Genomic DNA, 22,179 nt, shown 5'->3' with positions numbered 1-22,179 from the left:
TAGCAATTGTTAAGTAAGCATGCTGAATGCCCTGTATTTGGATATTTGACATTTGATATATGTTTGGTAGCATTGCTTACTTGTGCATGGCCCTGATTGTTCAGATTTGGCATTGGTCACGTGTTATTGACCTAAGAGCCAGAAACGGCATAAGAATCATGAGCGTAGAGCCGATAAAAGATTAGATCTAATCGACATCTGCATTAGATGACTCAACAAGAGCATTAATGCTGGACCGACCTCAAGTTCGATGAATACTATAAGCGCTTGTCTAGCCAAAGGCAAGTAACTTAGAGCCACAGTGACTATTTAGTCACATGGCTGTGGGTGCTGAGCCCCGTGTGACTTACCCAATAGTCACTCATCTGATCAGAGCCATTGTAGGAAAGCCCAGGTGACGGTTCCGTCACACAGCTATGGGCGCTGAGCCCCATAGTGACTTGCTTGTCAGTCACTCATTATGGTTTAACAGAACCTCAAAGTGATATTCCCTCATCTGCTCAGGGCTACAAGCTTTGTGTGATCATGATGATCATCATTTGCATGACTTTGGGTGCTGAGCCCCGTGATGACTTGCTTGTCAGTCACTCAGTATGGTTTATCAGAACCTCAAGTGGTAAATCATTCATCTAATTAGGATTGACTTGATAGTCATCCAATCAGGAGGGCAGGATTTCTTATCCTAGATTCCCCATCATTATCTGAATTTATTTGCATGCTTGAATAGAGCTATGTTTGCTAGGCATGCCAGATATGATTTGATATCATGATATGATTGTTCTTGAGCATATTGAGTTTTCTTACTGGGCTTCGGCTCACGGGTGCTATGTGGTGCAGGTAAAGGTAAAAGAAAGCTGGACCATTCTTGAGTTGGAGAACTTAGGTGATGATGTGTACATATGCAGCTGCTCGACCGCCACGGCCGAGGTTTGAAGGAGAGAAACTAAGGTTAAACCCTGTTTTGCCGCTTAGATCGGCTGGTTGTAAATATTTTCTTGTAATAGACCTTTAAATTATATTTTTGGGATCCCAATGTATACAGTAAATGTTCTAATGAAATGTTATATCTTAACCAAAACTTTTAATCCCTAAACCGCTAATCATACTTAGTTACATGTTTATGGCCAAACGACTCGATTAGCGAGTTTAGCACTGTTTATAATGTGCACCGTAATGGTCCTTGAAGTATAGGGCGTTACATTTAAAAATTTTGGTCAAAAGGAATGGATATTCATTAAAACATTAATTTGTACAAGGGATCCCATAATAAACATTTACAAAGTTGTTTATAGTTCCAAAAAGGTCATTACAACTCAAAAGTTACAACCTGCGGACCTAAGCAACAAAAATAGGGTTTAACTCTAGTTCCTTTGAGAAACCTTAGCCGTGGTGGTCAAGTAGTCGCATATGTACACGTTTCCACCTAAGCTCTCCAACTCATGGCTGGTCCAGCTTTTCTTTCCCCTTACATGCACCACATAGCACTCGTGAGCCAAGGCCCAGTAATAAAACTTAAACATGCTCATAAGCAGTGAATAACACATTTCCAAATCATAATAAACATGCTCGGCAGTGATAACCCTACTCGTGCATGCATACCATTCATATAAATGACTACAATGCCATATGGGGTCGATCACCCTAAATAAATGATTAACTGAATCATATCGAGGTCTGTTGCCCGAATACATGATTAATAAATCATACTGAGGCTCAGCGCCCTAGGATATGGGACTAATAAGTCACCCCAGGGCCCATTGCCCTATCCTTTGTATAACCAGCCTTAGAGCTGGCCCAACGTACTTGGCGCTTTATTTTTCCATGACCACTAGGTCAGACAAGCGTATAATGCGCTCCTGATTAAATCTAACCTTTTCGACCAGTGCTCAGCGTTATTACCGTCCTTGACTGATAAGTCAATGCTTTTCGACCAGCGCTCAACACTATTTCCATCCTTGACTGATAAGTCAAGCCTTTCTCAATTATATAATGCTAACAGGCATTCATCATATAAAAAATATCCATATACAGAGCATTCAACATGCTTAATAAATCATTCACAAGCATAATCATAATCATGTACACTTACAAGGGCCAACGCCTTAATAAAGTCTATATTCAACATTCAGGCTAACCCTTAATCATGTACATCACGTATTGGGTGCAATTTTCTTACCTCAGGTCTGAGTGTAATGTAAAATAAGAACGACCCTCGAGAACGATCTTGATCTCGAGCCCCTAGCGATAACCTAGTCACAACCAAGTATAGAATCCCGTAAAAATGAGTAAATAAAGGCTTCCAGACCGAGTCCTAGCCTCTGGGACATCTAATCCTACTAAACCGGGTAGTAGGATTGATCCCGAGCCCTTAGGTTTGAGTTCCCACACTCAAAAGCTCCCCAAGGCCCAAAATCCCTTAAGCGTTGTGGCCCCCAAACATTTGAGCCGTGACACGCTCAAGTCAGAGGCTCGAACCTCTTCCCTACTTGCACCAGCATCGCAGCGCCCCCTAGCAGGCGCCGCAGCTCAAAAGCCCCACATCCACCTGCTTCTCCTTCGTCCAATTTGAGTCAAGGTACCCCAAGAACAGGGCCACGACTCGACATAAAAACTATGTTTTTCCTCCATTTTTCTCATACCAAATCCTTCCATCAACCTATCCAAACATAGCCAAATGCCGTAAACAAAGTTCCTAAACAACTCAGCAGCCCAAAACCATCAAAACCCAAGTTACAATCCAATAAAAAACTCATCAAAACCATAAAATCCAATCAAAGCTTAAAAACTCAAAAAATCAAAACTTAAAGCTTGGATTACGTCTGGTTAAGTCATTTTCCAATTAAATCCTTCAGCTATCAAGCTTCTATTCTTCCCTAAAATCGTTGCGACTCTAACCTTGCTTGAATTCGAGCCCTAAAACTCGAGTTTCCTTCGAAAATGCAACGAGCAGTAAAAAGGAGAATGAGAGAGAAAGAGAGTGTTTGAACGTACTATTCTGTTTCTGTCAGTTTACTTCGAACTCAAGTAACCTTAAGTAAAACCCAGGCTTGTGGTCCCAAAAACACCCCAAGGGTAAAATAGTCAAAATTCCCATAATTCCCTCTTGATCTCACTAACTCCAAATATATCATCGAATATTCATTCTCATTACCCAATATCCCGGTAATGTACTAAATACCCAAAATACCCCCCTTGACTCACTCCGAGTCAAGTATTGATCCCGTTGTGACTTTCCCACTAACTTGCTGTCTAGGATCGCCTCTTGCCGAGTAACCCAAATATGTCCACATAACAATGTGGTCTCACACATATATCACATATATGCCAAATATACCCATAACGGGCCAAATTACGAAAATTACCCTTCTGATAAGAAACAGGCTCACATGCATATTTAGGTGTATAGGTGTATTTAATACACCTAAATATGCATATCAAGCCATATCATAATATAACTCACATAATCATACAATGATACACATAAATATCACATAAGCACATAATTTCCATAATTTTTCATCCTGGCCCCCTAATCAATGCCCTAAGCCTTATTAGGTAATTTGGGACGTTACAGTTGGTTAGATGGACCATCCATGAGGCTAAATACAAGTTCACCAGGAGAGTAGGCTGCGGTGACTTTGATTTTGGGGTCTAGCGGAATTGGCTGGATCTTGGGGTCCGGATCGGGATACGCCACAACTCGGAGCTTCTTTCTTTTCCTCTCTTCGACCTTGCCGGTCTGACGTCAAAAATGGGCCCGTATATCTTTTTGTTCGCACTGCTCCTTGTGCTCAAGAATTAATCACTGATTTCGTGTAAAAGGAGATTTAGGTCCGGGAGTTGACAAATGGTAAGGGATGGCAAGCTTGGCCCCCCACCGATTCTCATAAGACTGTGACATCTAACAAGGAAGAAAAATCTGAGAGGGCCATTATAAAAAATATAAGGAGAATGGGAAGGGGTTAAGATCTTGATAACTCGAGCTCGTAAGCTCGAGGTGACGAGATCGCATTAATCAAGCCTGAAGGCTCGAAAAGTCGAGGTTAACTCGAATGCCTACCCTGAACTATTGTAAAGATCAAGGCATCGAGAGTGCACCCACCCGAGAGTGGGACGGTTATTACCAGTTTAAAAAAATCCCAAATTCCTAGGGAAAAAGTGGGTAGCTACCCGAAAATGTGATATTTTCGAGATGTGTGCATTAAAACCCTAATCCAAAACCCTATTTCTTAAGCTACACGAAACCCGTGACCTAAATACCCCATAACCTGAAAAAGCTCCATTTTTACATGTTTCTACCCAAAAAAATTTGGCCTAAATTGTGTTTCTGATCATTCCAAATCTACCCAAAATAAAAAATTTATCTAATGCAAAAAAGGCCTTAAAAATCTGGTAGAAACCAGAGAAGTTTTCCTTACGCACAGAAGAAACACGTAAAAAAAATAAAAATACCCAGGAAAGATCAGAGAACTTAGGCAAAGTGGACTGCGGATACGAAGAAATTGTCGATTTTAGGAGTGGTTGCAAGAACGATCTCAAAGAAAAAGAAGACTTTGGTTTTTTCTCTGGTTCGTGCTTTCTGAAGGATAAAGATGAAAGTGAAAAGATGTTGATGAAGAGACGTATATATATAAATATATATATATATACCTCAATGGGAATGTCAAGGGTCGAAGGAATCTGGGCCCTTGATTTGGATTAAAAGAGGATCTAAAGGATCACATTAAATCACCAAAAACTGGCGGCAAAAAGGTAATAGGAAGGAACTTGCGTAGATAGGAGAGTACTCAAGTGCTCTCGGTGAAGCAATCCCCCAGTGATTCGAACTAACACTTTTGAGGGGGCAAAATTTTACACCCAAATTTTGAGAATGAATAAATAAGCCTCGAAATGTAGGCTCGAATAGAGTAAGCCCAGAAACAACAAGTGTTGGTTGTACGCTTGTATAGTTTGATATGATTCCAGGCCTGTTCAATTATTAACACCCGAGCATGAGTTATAATGTTCGAGCTTAAGTTGCAGGCTCGAAAGCACTGATGTTCTCTGAAGAATGATGTCGATGAAACCACTAGATGAGGAGGAGGTTGACAGGAATGACGAGCTCGAAGTCTGGATCGGTTTTGAAAGCACGTCGATCTTACGATCGAGCTCAGGAACGCGTTTTCCACTCGGCAACTGTTAGGAAATCCCTATTCCTTACGAATTTGTTGCTATCCGATATTAAATCCCAATTATATGATATTAATGCATTTATTTCATAATTTGAGTGATTGATTGTAACTTCCCGAAACCCGAAATAAGGGGAAGATATTCTGTCAACCAGACCTATAAATAGCCTAGGGAATTTCATTTGGTCTCACATACAACTTGTACGAAGAATACTCTGCCAAATTGCTTTCTGAAAAAGCTTTGAGAGAGTATCAATATCAATAGTATTGACTCATGGACTAAGTAGATTTTAACTGCTCCACGTAAAAAGCTTGTGAGTTCTATTTTTAGTGTTCTTCATAATTGATTTGACGAAAAACGGCGTCAACAATATACTTATGTCATTCTTTTATACATAATATTGTTTATTTATTTGAAATTTATATGATAATGATACAAATTTAATCAAAATAATTAATAAATTTTATAAATAAAATTAAGTAAAGGTACATTGAACGTTGCTTGAATCTAGCTATAATATAAATATATTAATTTGTATTAATACTAACATACTAAATATTAATGTATTTCTTTTTAGGGAATTTACTCATTTTGTACCATGTGTTTTTGCAAAGTATCGTTTTGCTACCTCTGTTTTCAATAATGCTCATATAGTACCATGTATTTTAAAATCATACATATTTGGTACCCTAGACTCACATTTGATAGATAAAATTTTGTAAATATGACCAAACTGTCATTAGTTATATGTAATTAAGTAATAAAATTTAAATTTGGAACTCATATAATTGAGAGCAGTTTGAATAAATTGGCAAAGTTTTATTAATTAAATTTGAGTTTAAGATACCAAATATATACGATTTCAAAATACAGAATAACAAATGAGTATTATTGTAAACACATAATAACAAAATAATATTATGAAAAAATACAGGGTACCAAATAGTTACCTTCTCTTCTTTTTATTTCTTTAGCTGCATAATACCTTCAACTGATAAGCAATTTTTAGTTCATCTCATTAATCACTAATGACCTATTCGGGTGCCATTTTTGTTGTTGCACAATTCTAACATCATCTTTGTCTAAACCATTGCCCGAAATAAGAAGGTTTCAATAGTATTAAAAAAATCACATAATAAAGGTAAAACCCTTTATTTTGTTTTATGTGAAATTACTTATAAAAAATAACCATTCAATACTTACCAAAAAAATTCCATTGAATACTTTTCCTTATTTGCAGACTATACGTTGGATTTTTTTTTTTCAAAAGTACATAGAAAATTTGCACCTACCAAAACATATCCAATGAATATTTTCCTTATTTGCATACCTACCAAAAATTTATCTGCCAGATAATTTTCCATATTCGTAGATCACAGAGGGAAGTTTTACCGAAGACATCCATTCACATATTCTTTATTCCTACATGTAAAAGTAACGGTGGAGAAAAATTTAAATAACCTGATACTCAGGAAACACTTAAAAAAAAATAATTTTTTATTTAATTAATTAAAAATTTGACAATTAAACATATATCAGTATTTGATAATTTTATTTTTATTTTTATTTATTAATTTTAAAAAATTTAATTAAAATTCATTAAATTTTAAAAATAAAATTTTTTCACTTTCAATTTTTGTTTTAAACTGTTTTTCGACTTTTCGTTTTTTTTTTCTTTTCTTCAAATCAACATCTCATTTTATATTGTTAAACAAAAATAAAAATAAAAGTTATCAAACACATTTATTATTTTTTGTTTTTAAAAACAAACAAAAATAGTTACCAAACATATATTTATTTTTTAAATATAAAAAAATAAAAATAAAAATAATATTTTCATTATTGTGTTTAAAAAATTCAAAAACAAAAATTTTACCAAACACAACTACTATGTTTGGTAAGATTAATAGAGAATAGGAATGATAGAGAGTTGAAATGAGATGAAGAATATGAAAGAGGGAGAGAGTAGTAGTTATTCATTTGAATTGTTTGATGAGGAGGATAGAGAGTTGGAATGATAGATTATTACTTAATTTTAAAAGGGTTTATACTTTTTTGGACCATGTGTTTTTTACATGTTTGGACCCTGTATTTTGACAAATTACTTTTTGGACCCTATGTTTTGTAAAATAGTTAAAATAGAACTCTAAACCCGATTTTGGTCAATGTTTTCTCAACTAAAATCACAAATAATTTACCAAACTAACAATTCAGAACAAAAATAAAAACATTCTACTTAAAAACTGTGTTGTTATATTCAATTTTTTCTTAATCAAAATTGAGTTTAGGGTTTTATTTTAACCATTTTACAAAACATAAGATCCAAAAAGTAATTTGTCAAAACACAGGGTCCAAACAAGTAATGAGAAAAAATACAGGGTCCAAAAAAATATAAACTCATTTTAAAATTGCTTTATTATCCTTATAATTATGTTCTAGCAATTTGTTATGAGGCTATATATGTAATTTTATATCAAACAGGAAGGAGAATCAAAATAAATGGGCCCCACGAAGAATTTTAATACTTTCACCTCTCTTCTCCCTCCCACAATTCTCTTTGGCAAACAAATTGATTTTAACTTATGTTGGGCAAATCATATAGTTGACCTGAATAGGTAATCAAAATTTAAACTTTTAATTTTTATGAAAAATATTAGGAAATTTATTCATTTGGTATCGTATATTTTTACAAAATATCATTTTAGTATTCTCTGTTTTCAATAATGCTCATATAGTACCTGTATTTTAAAATTATACATATTTGATACCTTAGATTCAGATTTGATAGATAAAATTTTGTCAATCAAACTGTCATCAGTTATATGTAATTAAGTAATTAAATTTAAATTTGGAACTTATATAATTAACAGCGGTTTAATTAAATTGGTAAAATTTTATTAATTAAATTTGAGTATAATGTATCAAATATGTACGATTTTAAAATATAACGTATTAAATATGTACGATTTCATAATATTGGGTATCAAATTAACATTATTGTAAACACAAAGTACCAAAATGATACTTTACAAAAATACAAGGTACCAAATAGTTTCCTACCCAAAATATTATTACAAATTGATGATGAATTTTTATTTATTTTTGGAAACTTTTCAAAAGTATACCACTTTTGTGAATTTTTTTATTTCTTCTAGATATATGGACATTAAATATATTACTAAAATATTAAATAAAAAATCACTTTATTTTCCAAATGTTGTTTTTGGTAAGCGTAAATTTGTCTTATTCTTTCGCCACTATTATTGTTTAGTTGTAAAATTGTAATAACTCATTTGTTTATTTTAAGATTTTTTTTTGTCCGAGACCTGCATTCTTTTATAATTCTTGAAAGAAATTATAATTAGGAATATTTTGGCAATGTCTAAAATACATTTGATTAAAATTAAGTATAACAAGATGAGTAAGCTGGCTAGTACTGAAACAAAGAAAATAGTAAAATAGTATAATCTCTAATTATTATCTAATCAACTACATACATATTGAACCAACACAAAAATACAAAACATGAAACTACTAAATCTTGAATTACACATGAACATATCTCTTTATATAGATTTTTTTTTGTTTTAACAATTTATTTTGTTAACTTTAACATTCCATACCTTTCAAACTAACTTAAAAATAGATATTTATCAATTATTTTAATATAAATTTAAATATTATAAAATATCATTATTATAATAATATTTAATATAAAATTATATATATAATAATTATATTAATATAAATTCAAATTTAAATGTTATAAAATATCATTATTATAATAATATATAATACAAAATTAAATATTTAATAATTATATTAATATAAATTTAAATGTTATAAAATATTATCATAATAATATATAATCTTAATTGTTTACCAGTTATATTAGTATGAATTCAAATATTATAAAATATTACTATTATAATAATATTTAATACAATACTAAATATTTAATACTTAAGATAATTCTATGGTAGGGCCTTCAAAAAGAGCCCTACCGTAGGGCTCTTTTGTGTTTCTCAACCTTTGAACAGTTTTCGGCGCGATTTTTTTTTTATGACCGTGTATATTGTAGTTATTTAGAGCATCCTACAAATTTTAAAAAAATTCTGAATAATTTACAGTGCCGAAAACTAAGTTCAAACATGTTATTTTCCACGCGTATAAAAAAATTAGTCACGCATGCAATAATCTGTTTTCGGCACTGTAAATTATGTGGAATTTTCTGAAAATTTACAGGATGCTCTAAATAACTACAATATACATGGTCATAAAAAAATCGCGCCGAAAACTATTCACGGGTTGAGAACACAAAAGAGTCCTACAGTAGGGTTCTTTTTGAAGGCCCTACCAAAGAATTATCCTAATACTTATATCAAATAAATTTAAATTTTAAAAAATATCATTATAATAATATATAATATATAATCTTAATTTTTATTAAAAAAAATTGTAATATTTTATATATATTTAAAAAAAAACTATAAAGAAAACTAAGCATGTTTATATGTAGTTTCTTTCAAGTAATTGTTGTAATATTGAACCCTGGTATATATATCTATCTTTTTCTATGGTCTCTTTCCTCCAAACATGACCTTAAAGCATTCTTAAGAAGAGAGCCTACATTTTCGAATAATTTTCCAACTATATTTCTTCTTACAAAAGATTGATCAAATTGTAACCTTTCTTTATTTCTTTGCCAATAGCAATAAAAAATATTCTTGAAGATACATCTGCCATACATTTCATCTCATTTACAAATGAAACTTATAAAATAATTGTATTAGTAGTTTAATTTGGCCTTTTAGTACTCTAACACATGGACATGGAACAAAATGACTCTTAATGTTGTGTGAAAGTAAGTAAATGTCCATATTTTTAATTTTGTAGTAAAATAGCCTAATCATCTATTTAATATCACATATTACCAAATATACCATTTAACAAATTACTATTTTATTCTAAATATTTTAATATTATGGTATATGTATATTAGTTTTGTTTAATTAGTTTTTATTTTAAAGTTATTTTGATTTTTTTTTCGTTTTTTATAAGTTGTTGAATGATATACCATACCACAAAATATATATCATGAGTTGAAAAATAATATACTATCAAAACTTACAAAATTATTACTAAAAAATATATATAATATGCTAACAAAATTATATACTACCATTAAAATATATATACCATGATACAAAATTATATACTACCACTATGTATAATAAAATAAAAATTAAATATCACAAAAAAAAAATTATATACCATACCACAAAAAACATATACACTAATTGGAAAATAATATATCAACAACTTATAAAAAACTTAAAAAATCAATATAACTTTAAAATAAAAACTAATATACATATACAACTATATTAAAATTATACAGTCCTAAATAAATAAATAAATTATAAAAAATTGTAATTTAAGTTTCTATAATTTAAAAATGAGGCCATTTCCTATAATTTCTCCTCTAAACCTACTGGGGTTATGACATGATCAGTCTAAGAGTGCCCTAATTCAAAACCTTGCAGTTGTCACAGTTGGTAACTTTCACAGCCTTTGGACCCATCTCTCAAGGCGAAGCTGCTTCAATGGAGGCCCAAGATTTGGCTTTCTTTTCTGAGGACAATGCCATTTTCCAGTAGTCTCAGGCGCCCTAGAGAGGCTAAAGTTTGTTCTTTCGGCTAAAGCCTTTCTTTCTACTTCTACAACAGAACCTTTTCCACCAGCTAGTGAAACTGCCCCTCTTTTATTTTGTTTTGGCAATTCAAATAGATTTTCTTCATTTTCCTTGCTAAATCTACCCTTTCTTGTCGTAACAAAACCATCTTTCGAAGTTTCTTCTCTGTCATTTTCCTTGTCGTCGCATCCACCAGTGGATTTTTCAATTGATGCACCATTAACCATAAGTACAGCTGACTCCAGATTACCACTCTTAGTCTTAGGTGATAAAAAGCTAGGTTCTACTTCTATGTGGCCCTTTGCTTCTGAATCCTTGACATATTCCATTGTATTAGAAAAGTTTAGTCTGCGTTGGTGATCTTCTTGATCCAAATTTGGTAACTCAACATCTTTAGCTGGACGAATTTCTTGGTTTTGCAATGCTGTATATTCCAAGCATTTTGTAAGTGCACTTTCAAAGCACACATCAGTCTCACCTGCCAAGATTTGACTGCTCCTTCCACTCCTTGAATCATTCTGTATGTTGCAAACATGATATTGAGGAACAAAGAAATAGTAGCTGTTATCTCTAACTCATTATGGCACAAGTTCTCAGAACCCAAATCATAATAACCATCAACGTGCATCAAAATCAATTAGTGTGGACGCATGTATAGCTTTTAAGCAGAGGATAAAGAATGTGAACCTTGTCAGGAGACTGTTTTCCATGTTTGTAATATTCACATGTTTTGTCATAGTTGCCAAGCCCATTTGAAATGTCACCATCATCACTACTTTTAATTCTCCTGAACTCTCTATATTCCTTTGCCTTATTTCTTTTACTCTCTTCAACCATAGACTCATTGTCTTCACATTCAGTCTCTTTAGCAAGAGAATCTTTGAAACCATCAGCAGTATCCAAAATAGGAGATTCATACACATAGCTCGAGAACCATTGTTCCACGTCAATAGGCTCTAGTAGATCATAGAAGGGGAAAAAAAATTAAAATTAAACAATCAATTTTCCATTTCAATTGAAATCACAATATCACATCTCCTGCCTTTTAACTCATGAAATAGCAACATATTCATTTTTCTCTTTAAGACAACCTGCTGATAAAATTCTGCTAAAGAGCTTAAGAAAGAAATGAGATACTAACCAGAATGAAGTGAAGCCGAGCATGCAGAATCAACATTCTACCAATCAACAAAATCATATATTTTAGTAACTAACATTACAAATCTTGATGATTTCTCAGGAAATAATTGTTTTTCTTTGCAAAAGAATAATTTCTTGGACTAAAAATTTAAGAAACCTCACAGAAATAAAAGAAAAAAAAATACATAGAGAAGTACCTCACTCAAACACTGCTTTTCATCTTTATCATTCCCAAAATAGCATTCTGAAGACCCATTTGACTTCAGCTTCTGCCCAACAAGAGTTTCATCTTTCTTTCCAACTTCATTAAACCCTTTCAAATTTTCTTCTTGTTCTTCACTAAATTTCTTGTGCCCAGTTTCAATTTTTTTAGAAACAGAATCCCCAAATTCATAATTGGTATCTAGTAAAGGTGATTCATACTGATAGTTTGGGAACCAGTTTCCTAGCTCAGGAGGTTCTGTAAATCCCCAAATTAAGAATAAATTACTGAAGTTAGCTTACTTAAAAAAAATCAAATTTATGCTTTGCTTGGCTAATGAAAAAATTGCAGCTTTTCTAGGAAAGTAGATACGAACCAGAGGGAAGGGAGGGCGAAAATGAAGAAGTACCCAAAATCTGGAAGAAAATAGCAAAATTTAAGAAACATTGAAATCGAAAAAAAAATCATTAACTCGTAAAGATCTTCAAGGTTCCAAGGTAGCACATTTCCATTACTTTCTCAGGAACCAAACTGAACCCAAGGAAAAAAAAACCCACATCCACAACAGCTGTTAGAGAATCAGTACCTGAGAATCCGAAGCAATGGAGATAGGCAAATCAGAGCTTCGGAGGTGTGGCTTTGAAAGCTCCATCAAACTTCTCAGAGCAAGCGCTTGAGTTTTTTGCTTTGTTTTAATTAAAAATAAATAAATATATTTTTCTATTTCGCTCTGTTTTTTCGTTAATGATTTTGAATTTTGCCGGGTGATGTAATTGGCGCCAATTTTATGAAATGTTAAAACATTAGGGAATTTTTATTTTAACATTAGGAACATTTTTGGCTGTCCTTTTTAAATTAATATAAGCTGCCCATTGTCCTATTTTTTTTTCTTTAAAAAAAAAAACAATATTTGCCTTGAATTAAGATGCAATCAATTTTTCTCAAAAAAAAAAAAGATGCAATCAACTATAGATTTATTAAATAACAATAAGTTTCTTTAAAGAATGAATTAACATATGTAGTTGAACACTAAGAGCACTCACAATAGATGAGGTAAAATGTCTAATTTTTTATAATATAGAGAAAAAATTGTTAAATAGTCTTCCAATGGGTGATGTAAAGTTTTTGCCTAAATGAATAGTATTTCTCTAGTGAAATATTATTCATCAAGCTATAAATATTTTATTATTTTTTATAAACTTTTGTATATATATGAGAGTGATACTATTATATTTAATTATTTTATTTCTTAAAATGATTAAAAGTACGGAACAAAGAAATATATTGGTAATAGATCAAATAAAAAATTTTGATTTTATCAATAATAAAGAAAACACTAGTAAAGTCTCATTACACACAAATAAATAAATAAAATAGGGAAATAGAAGATTCAAGAGGCCTCATCAACATAGAGATAAATGAGCCGACTTAATATTTTTTTTAAATATAATATTTAAATGATGTAGAAAAAAATAGAAAAGCTGATGTAATGTATAATGTAAAATTAAGTTTGAAGTAAATTATAAAAAATATATATTTTGGTGGTGTATTTTGTAATACATTTTCTCTATAATATTTAGCTAAAACTCACAAAAACATCTTCCATCAGCTCCTTTATACATATATTTATAATAGCTATGCACAAACTTCAATTAATTCATATCTACATTTACATATCTTTTATATAATATTTTAATATTATTATTTTTCTTTATAAGCTTTCTCTCACCCATTTAATATATATTTATTAGTTTTTTTCTTTTTCAATTATTTTATTTTATTGTAATTAATAAAATATATTTAAAGATATAATATTTAAATGATGTAGAGAAATATATAGAGAAGCTGATGTATGGTATAATGTAAAACTTAGAGGTAAAATAGAAAAATGTATGTTTTTGTGAGATATTTTAAAAAATGGAGTAGAGCATCCATTGGGAGCACTCCCAATGGGTGCTCTACTCAATCTTTTAAAATATCTCTTCAAAACACACATTTTTCTATTTTACCTCTAACTTTTACATTATGCCATACATCAGCTTTTCTATTTTTTTTTATCTATATCATTTTTAAATACTATATTTTTAAATATTTTCTATTTATTTTAAATATTTTCTTTAACTATCAATAATATCCTTACATCTTTTAATATTTATAATATCTACTCATATATCATATCACATAATTATATTATAATACTAGATACAAGCAATGTGCAATACACGTTTGTTTAATTTTATTTATAGAATTTATTAATTATTTTATTAAATTTGTATCATTGTCATATAAATTTCAAATGAATAAAAAATATTATATATAAAATAATGGCATAAACATATTAAATAAAAAATTAAACCATATGTATATAATATGATAACATTTTCAAACATAAATGATAATGTCTTAATAAAAATTCAGATTATGTATTATATATTATTATAACGATATTTTATAATATTTGAATTTATGTTAATATAAGTATTAAATATTATTATAATAATGATATTTTATAACATTTGAATTTGAATTTATATTAATATAATTATTATCTATGTAATCTTATAGTAAATATTATTATAATAACGATATTTTATAATATTTGAATTTATATTAATATAATTAATAAATATATACTTTTAGTTAGTTTTAAAAGTATATTCCATTAAATATTTAGAGTATTTTATTATAGTTACAAACTCTTAAAAGAAAAAAAATTATTGTCTACACATTTTTATATAAAAAAGATATAAATATAATGTATATGTAATACTGTGCTAAAATAAAATAAAAAATAACAATAAAAATTTATCAAAAAATAAAATATAAATAAAACTCAATTTACTAGGTATATAACTATATAGATATATAAATATATATATATAAAAAAAAAAAAAAAAAGAGAAGAGCATATACATAACTTTTTATGTGTTTGTGAATAATGTAAGAGAGAATATGAAAAATTAATATCATATGTTTACATAGATAAATAGTGTGTTATAAATATAGTTATGTACTATAGATGAATGTAATTTTTTTTAAGGATAAAACATTTATTGGAGACTCATTTTAGTACATTTTGATATAATTTACCTATTTATTTATTTTAGATCACACATTAAGAGTGCTCTAAGTACTCCAAATTAAAGAAATTTGCCAATACAAAAGAAAAAAGCTACCACTTGCCTTAGATTTTGATAGTCTTATATCCTTTAACTTTGCTTTTAAAACAAAATCGATTCGAATCTCCTATTTATTAGTGTCACTTAAGAAAGATTTGTTGGTACATAAATTTAAAGTAAGTTTAAGTGTTATATTTATGTTTAAAATCTTAATCTAAGTAGTGTTCACTTCAAGTAGCAAGCGTATGAATGTGTTTATAACACACGCATGGGCAAATATACACTTTCTTTTGAATTTAAACATCTTTATCTTTATGTGTATAATGATTGATTGTTACATATGATTTATAATGATACACCAAGTTCTCAAAACACTTTATTTATATTATTAAGTGGATAATGTTCGATTTTGTATTATTACTTCTATCTTTTAAAATAAATCTTTACGGCCAAAAATTTTTTTGGTAAACAAGTCCAATATTTTCTTCTTTTAAGTGATGTATGACATTGAAATTCTATTTTGGTTCAATGGCTAAACCACATGCAATTCCGCCAAAACTTCCTTAAGTTTGCCATTATATACACTTAACCTCTTTTTTTTTGTGGTAATACTTTCTTAAGTACCAATCCGTTGGCAAATTTAAGGTATCATCCAATACAGCCCATTAACTGCCATTGTAGATAGTCTACGTATATCCTTGTGTTCACGTGGCACGTTTTTAATAGTCCACATTATTTATTATTTAAATATTATAAAAATCAACTAAAAATTTAAAAATTATAATTAAAATTAATATAAAGTTGTTTTTTTTTCCTTTTTTTCTCTTCTTTTTCTTCTTCTTGTCCAGTCCATGTCCCCTCCGGCTCCGGTGAACCCAGCTCTGGCCAACTCAGCCCATCCGACTCCGAGCGTTCGAGAGAGAGGGAGACCGAGAGATCGATAAAGAGGGAGGGAGATCGAGAAAGAGAGGAGGGAGATCAAGAAAGAGAGAGAGATGGGCAAAGGGAGATCGATCAAGAGAGAGAAGGACATCGATCAAGAGAGAGAGGAAGAGAGGGAGTTGAACGGAGAAAACAAGAAGAAGAAAAAGAAAAAAGAAAGAAAACAAAATTAAAAACAGTTTTTTATTTTTAATTTTATAAAATATTAATTTTTTAAATTTTAAATCAATTTGATTTGTTTATTAATTTTTATAATACTTAAATAATAAATAATGTGGACGAATGTGTAAAACACGTGGACTGTCCACGGTAGCAGTTAACGGATTGGAATGGAGGATATCTTAAATTTGCCAATAAATTGGTACTTAAGTGAGTATTGCCACACAAAAGAAAGAGGGATTAAGTGTATAAAAAGCAAACTTAAGAGGGTTTTGCCAACAATTACTTTTTTTTATTTGACCCTCCTTAAAATATGTGGCTGGTTTTGCCTCTGTCCTCGTCTAGAACATCCTTAAGTATTTTATGGAGGAATTACATTTTTTTCTGATACCATTTTGCTAGAGAAATTACATTTTTTCTCCATACAATTTACTAGACTGGCCATTATGTAAATATAATTTTCTTTTGTCTTGCCATTTGACGACTTGTCGAACACACCTATAAAGTTAAGAGTACACATTATTATTTGAATAGAATACATTTGTATATATAGAAAAATTCTACAATGGACAATCTATTTTTGGGTATACCAATACTTCCCTTTTTGTTTTCGGTATCTGGATGATTTTCGACATAGTTTTTTTTTAAATGATTGTGGATATTTTAAATTTAGAGCATCCTTCAAATTTTTAAATTTTTTTGAATAATTTACAATTGCAAAAACATAATTCAAACAATACATTCCACGCGTGACTGTTTTTTGTTTTAACATATTTAAACTATGTTTTCAACACTCAATTATTTAAAATTTCCAAAAAAAAATATAGGATATTGTAAATAACTAAAATGTCCACAATGAAAAATAATTGCGACAAAAATTATATAAGTACCAAAAGTGGAGCTGCATCCTAAAAGCAACCAATATATATAGGACAATTCTCCTATAGGGGCTTCACTTTAAGCCCTACCGGTAGGATCCCTGAACAGTTTTCGACGCGGTTTTTTTTATGACTGTATATTGTAGCTATTTAGAGCATCCTGCAAATTTTCATAAAATTCTGAATAGTTTACAATACCGAAAACTAGGTTCAAACATGTTGTTTTCCACGTGCATAAAAAAAATTAGTCACGCGTGCAACAATATGTTTGAACCTAGTTTTCGGTACTGTAAACTATTCGGAATTTTCTGAAAATTTGCAGGATGCCCTAAATAGCTACAATATACACATTAATAAAAAAAATCGTGCCGAAAACTGTTCACGAGTCGAGAATACTGAGAGTCCCACCGGTAGGACTTAAAGTGAAGCCCCTATAGGAGAATTCCCGTGTATATTGTAGCTATTTAGAGCATCCTGCAAATTTTCAGAAAATTCCGAATAGTTTACAGGACCGAAAATTAGGTTTAAACATATTTTCCACGCGCATAAAAAAAATTAGTCATGCGTGCAACATGTTTAAACCTAGTTTTCGGTACTGTAAACTATTCAGAATTTTTTGAAAATTTGCAGATGCTCTAAATAGCTATAATATACACGGTCATAAAAAAAAAATTGCGCCGAAAAATGTTAACGGGTCAAGAATACTAAGAGTCTCACCGATAAGACTTAAAGTGAAGCGCTGTAAAAAAATTCTCATATATATATAAATTAGATTGATAAGATTTTGTACTTTTGGTACAAAAAGTACTTTCACATGACCTTTAAATATTAAATTGATAAAATAAGTATAATCATGAATACTCTACAACTATCTGTTGAACCTATCAACAAAAAAAAATGTATCAATGATTCTACGTATGGAAATTATAATAAAGTCCAACTACTTAGCTACCATAATATATGTTTGCCAAAACAAATAACCTAATGTGATATATTTTTTTTTATTAATTCTGCATTAACGTAGTGTGAGTGTAGCTGAATTTCAAATATATAATAAAATTATGGTTGAATCCGTTACAACATATGGTATGAATGCCTTGGTTGCCATACGAGACCATTTTACCTTATATGTGTTTTTTGGTTCCGAGAGCGATTTTTTCGAAAGCATTGGATTACTTTTCCCGTCCCGACTATAAAGAGGCATGTCTCTTCGTCTGTGTGTACAATATATAATATACACTGGTTTTGAGATTTGATTTTTCATGTCATTCGTAGGAGTAAGATACTTAGAAAGACAAATTAGTTTCATGTTACTCTTAGTCCGATGAGTATCTCTGCCTTGCCTAGTGTCTTGCATGTTTGTGAGTGACGCCACAGCTTTGTCAGTTCTTTCAACTTACCAAACAGTAGCCGTTTCATAATCCTACACTACTATCCCATTTATATCTAAACCATTTTCCATCAAGTTTTTTCTTCTTTTCCTTTTATGATTTCAACTTTTGAAGGTGTTTATTATAAGGTTTGTTGATAATTTATTACATCATTTCATTTCAGAATTGAAGAAATTTCATCGATAAAAGAAGCTAATTCATTCAGAGATTTGGAGATCGATGTTTTGAATTTCCTGAATCGATTACCTTTTCCGTGTTGAAAGAAGAAGGTACAATTTTCTTATTCAATCCCTGCACCTTAACTATTTGTTTTTTTTTTTGAATTGATATTGTCTATACATTTTTAGAGATATATCAATACAGCTAGAATGTTGTTCATGAATTTCTTATAAGTCTATCTCATTGGAATTTTTATGGATATCATAAATAAGGATTTAAGTTTATATCTCCAAATTTATGTTAGTTACATTTGATAGTCGATGGTCTGGCAAAAAAGGCTAGGTTTACTAGTCAGAAAGCTGGATATAGCTTAGGGGAAGGACACCTCGTGGTTCCCATCGTTTTTTGGTAATTCAATGAACTATTGGTTCCAGAAAAAAAAATTAGTTTTTCTTATTATATGAAAAAGAATTATCATATATTCTTGCAATAGTTTTCGACATTTTTAGCCTGATTTTGAAAACTTGATTGATTTTTAAATTTAATTATTTTTTTAAGAGAAAAAGAACAATTTTCTAGTTTTAATTTTCCCCTAATCTACCTATAAGGCAATTCATTGTGGTTATTCTCTCAACTAAAATTTAAAAATATTTGTTCATTATTTTATGCCCTGACTTGATTGATTTTTCTCTCTCTTTTTTTTTAATATTGTTCAAACAAACATAGAGTTTTTTTTGTGCATTTTCTCTTCGTCTTTTTGTGTTATGTATGTGGGTGTACATAATAATACCAATATATATACCTATTTATTTATCAATATTGTTATTTTCACAAAACAAGCTATAATATATTTTGATTCTTCATAAGATTTGTTCTTTTTTTTGGACATTGATCCTTTTTAAGTTTTCATAACCAATGAAAACAAGCGTTACAGCTTGTTTCACAAAAAAAAAATCCAAATATATCCTTGAGAGGTTATTTTACTTGAAGAAAATAATTTTATAGGGACGTTTGTCCAATAGTCAACTAACTAGTACTCCTATGCTAAATTAATCTTAAATATTTTTTCTCCAAAATTACTCTTCAATATATATTATTCCTAAACATATATAAATAGGAAATCTGTAGTAGTCTCTTTCAACAGTGTATTACTTTGCGTTTTCGATATATAAATAGCTATAATCCTAATTTTTTTATATGTCTACTTATAGCATACATTCTACCAATTTTCAAATTTTTTTAAATAATTTAAGATACAGAAAATAGAATTCAAATATTTAAGCAACATAATATTTGTATGCTGATTTCAGCACCGAATATTATTTAAAATCTTCCAATAAAAAAACAAATGAATTGTTAAAAAACAAAAACAAAAACAAATCAATAGTTTTAAATAGTACTTTCAAAATCAAATCATAGAGTTAATATGTTTCTCACAATGTGTATGGTTTCTCATAAACATATTTAGTGCTATATATATTTGTGTGTTTGTCATACCACTTCTGAATTGTTAGTTTTATTTTCATTTACTTTTGAATTGAACATTTTAACTGTTAAATATATTAAGATTTACCATTTTTGTGACTAAAACGGTTCTCATTTGTCAATTTACAATTAGAAAGCTAGCTGGTTTTCAAAACCCCCTTATAAATGTGAATTAAAATGAAAACACAACCAGAAAAAAGATGTCCAAGATTTGGATTCTGTTCTTGTTATAGTGACAAAAACGTGTTAATAATAGAAACTAGTGTAATTTCTTGGTGCAGGGTAGTATTGTAGAAGAAGCTTTTCAAACTAAAAAAAAAAACATCATGGCATATGTGTTAAGGAACAGAAAGCAGAAGCAAACATACGCTGATACAAGTTCTTCATCAGATTCTGATACCGAATCGGATCCAGATTATGTCAAAAGGCGTCCACAGCGCAGTCTCATTACCTCAGCGAACAATGTTAACATGAACAGGAGTCAAGTTAGAGAAGTAGTTCTTGTGGCCAAAATTGCTGGCTATACTCAACCAGTTAGGAGAAATAGAATGTTGACTCCTACTACTACTACTTGTAGTACTAATCGACCAGTCAAAAGAAAACCTGGTCGACCACCTAAGGCTAATCCCGTGACGAGTAGTAGTGGTGTTAGTACTAGTCCACTACTTCAGCAAACTAATCAAGGCCCTTTGGTGACAAGGAAGAGAAGCAAGAAGCGTCGAGCTTCTTCTTTTGGTTCAGAAAAAGGGAGTGTGGCTGAAGATGACACAGAGAAAAGAACGATCTTGGCATTGTTGATTGATTTAGAGATAATAAAAGATAATGAAGTAGTGTATTATGTGGACTTGGAGCTTAATAAAACTAATAGAGGAAAAGTTACTAGAGCTGGGATACATTGTGATTGTTGTGAACAAATTGTTACAGTTGGGAAATTTGAAGAACATGCCTATGTGATTGGGAATGCGAGGAGTGGTTGTAAGAGTGATGTTCTAAGAAAGCCATACCAAAACATTGTGTTGGAAAAGAGTGGATTTTCTTTGTTGCAATGCCAAGTTTCGGCTTGGTATATGGCATTGGAAGCAGGAGATTTGGATGTGGTTAATAATGTTGAGCCTAAAACTAATGATAGTGACAAAAATGACGATGCTTGTATGGTTTGTGCTGATGGAGGTGACTTGATTTGCTGTGAGAAATGCCCTTCAACTTTTCATCCTGCTTGTCTGGAAATGGAGGTAATTATTACTATTATAATTATTAATAAAAAAATTTATGGGTATTTTTTATTTTATTTTTTGGGTGGTTGCAGGGAGTTCCTTTTGGTGAATGGTCGTGTCCCTATTGCGTATGCAAATATTGTGGTGCATCGACAGGAGAGAATCTTCCTATTGACTTCTCCAGATGCATGTTGTGTGATAAGACCTGTAAGTCTTATTTTTTGTTAGTACTGCTCCTCCTCCTCGAGCAGCAACACGGGCTGTGTGATACCTTTTAGTTGGTCGGTAGTCTACCAAAATTACTGAAGAATCAGTTTTTGTAGATTGTGGACTAATTAAAAGGGATCATCTGAGTTCAAGTGGGATGTCTAGTATTTTTCCAATTTTTTTAGGGTTGGTTTGGTTATATTTAAAAATAATAATAAAAAAAAGAAGATATTACTTTTTTTTTAAGTTAATAATAATTTATTTTGTCTGTAGATCACTGGGCATGTTATGACCAAAAAGAGCTGAATCTCAACACTTCATGCCCACAGTTTTGTGGAGATGGATGTAACGATGTAACTAACATACTATTAATATTCTTTAATTTTGATCACTTGATTTGAATCTGTCTTTGTGTCTAA

General features: G+C 30.5%; 2 protein-coding genes across 2 annotated transcripts; one reads left to right on the top strand and one right to left on the bottom strand.

Annotated features, from left to right (window-relative positions):
- Positions 1 to 10,660: 10,660 nt before the first annotated feature.
- Positions 10,661 to 12,898, bottom strand: LOC133833946 (uncharacterized). The gene is made up of 6 exons (XM_062263523.1): positions 12,793 to 12,898; positions 12,583 to 12,622; positions 12,202 to 12,464; positions 12,006 to 12,042; positions 11,552 to 11,820; positions 10,661 to 11,382 (listed from the first exon to the last, which is right to left on the bottom strand). Exons 1-6 carry the CDS (start codon positions 12,856 to 12,858, stop codon positions 10,735 to 10,737), a joined length of 1,323 nt encoding a protein of 440 aa, XP_062119507.1. The 5' UTR covers positions 12,859 to 12,898; the 3' UTR covers positions 10,661 to 10,734.
- Positions 12,899 to 20,641: 7,743 nt separating this feature from the next.
- Positions 20,642 to 22,104, top strand: LOC133833945 (uncharacterized). The gene is made up of 2 exons (XM_062263522.1): positions 20,642 to 21,571; positions 21,646 to 22,104. Exons 1-2 carry the CDS (start codon positions 20,666 to 20,668, stop codon positions 21,829 to 21,831), a joined length of 1,092 nt encoding a protein of 363 aa, XP_062119506.1. The 5' UTR covers positions 20,642 to 20,665; the 3' UTR covers positions 21,832 to 22,104.
- The last annotated feature ends 75 nt before the right edge of the window (positions 22,105 to 22,179 follow it).

The sequence above is a fragment of the Humulus lupulus genome, chromosome 5, assembly GCF_963169125.1.
Source record: "Humulus lupulus chromosome 5, drHumLupu1.1, whole genome shotgun sequence".
In the NCBI taxonomy this organism is placed as follows: domain Eukaryota; kingdom Viridiplantae; phylum Streptophyta; class Magnoliopsida; order Rosales; family Cannabaceae; genus Humulus; species Humulus lupulus.
This window is presented reverse-complemented; position numbering and strand designations above follow the sequence as displayed.

Coding starts and splice junctions, on each gene's coding strand:
- LOC133833946 (XM_062263523.1), bottom strand. CDS start 12,858: ATGGAGCTTTCAAAGCCACACCTCCGAAGCTCTGATTTGCCTATCTCC. Junction 12,465..12,582: donor TTCGCCCTCCCTTCCCTCTG/GTTCGTATCTAC, acceptor GGGGATTTACAG/AACCTCCTGAGCTAGGAAAC. Junction 11,821..12,005: donor CTCGGCTTCACTTCATTCTG/GTTAGTATCTCA, acceptor ATGATCTACTAG/AGCCTATTGACGTGGAACAA.
- LOC133833945 (XM_062263522.1), top strand. CDS start 20,666: ATGGCATATGTGTTAAGGAACAGAAAGCAGAAGCAAACATACGCTGAT. Junction 21,572..21,645: donor CTGCTTGTCTGGAAATGGAG/GTAATTATTACT, acceptor GGGTGGTTGCAG/GGAGTTCCTTTTGGTGAATG.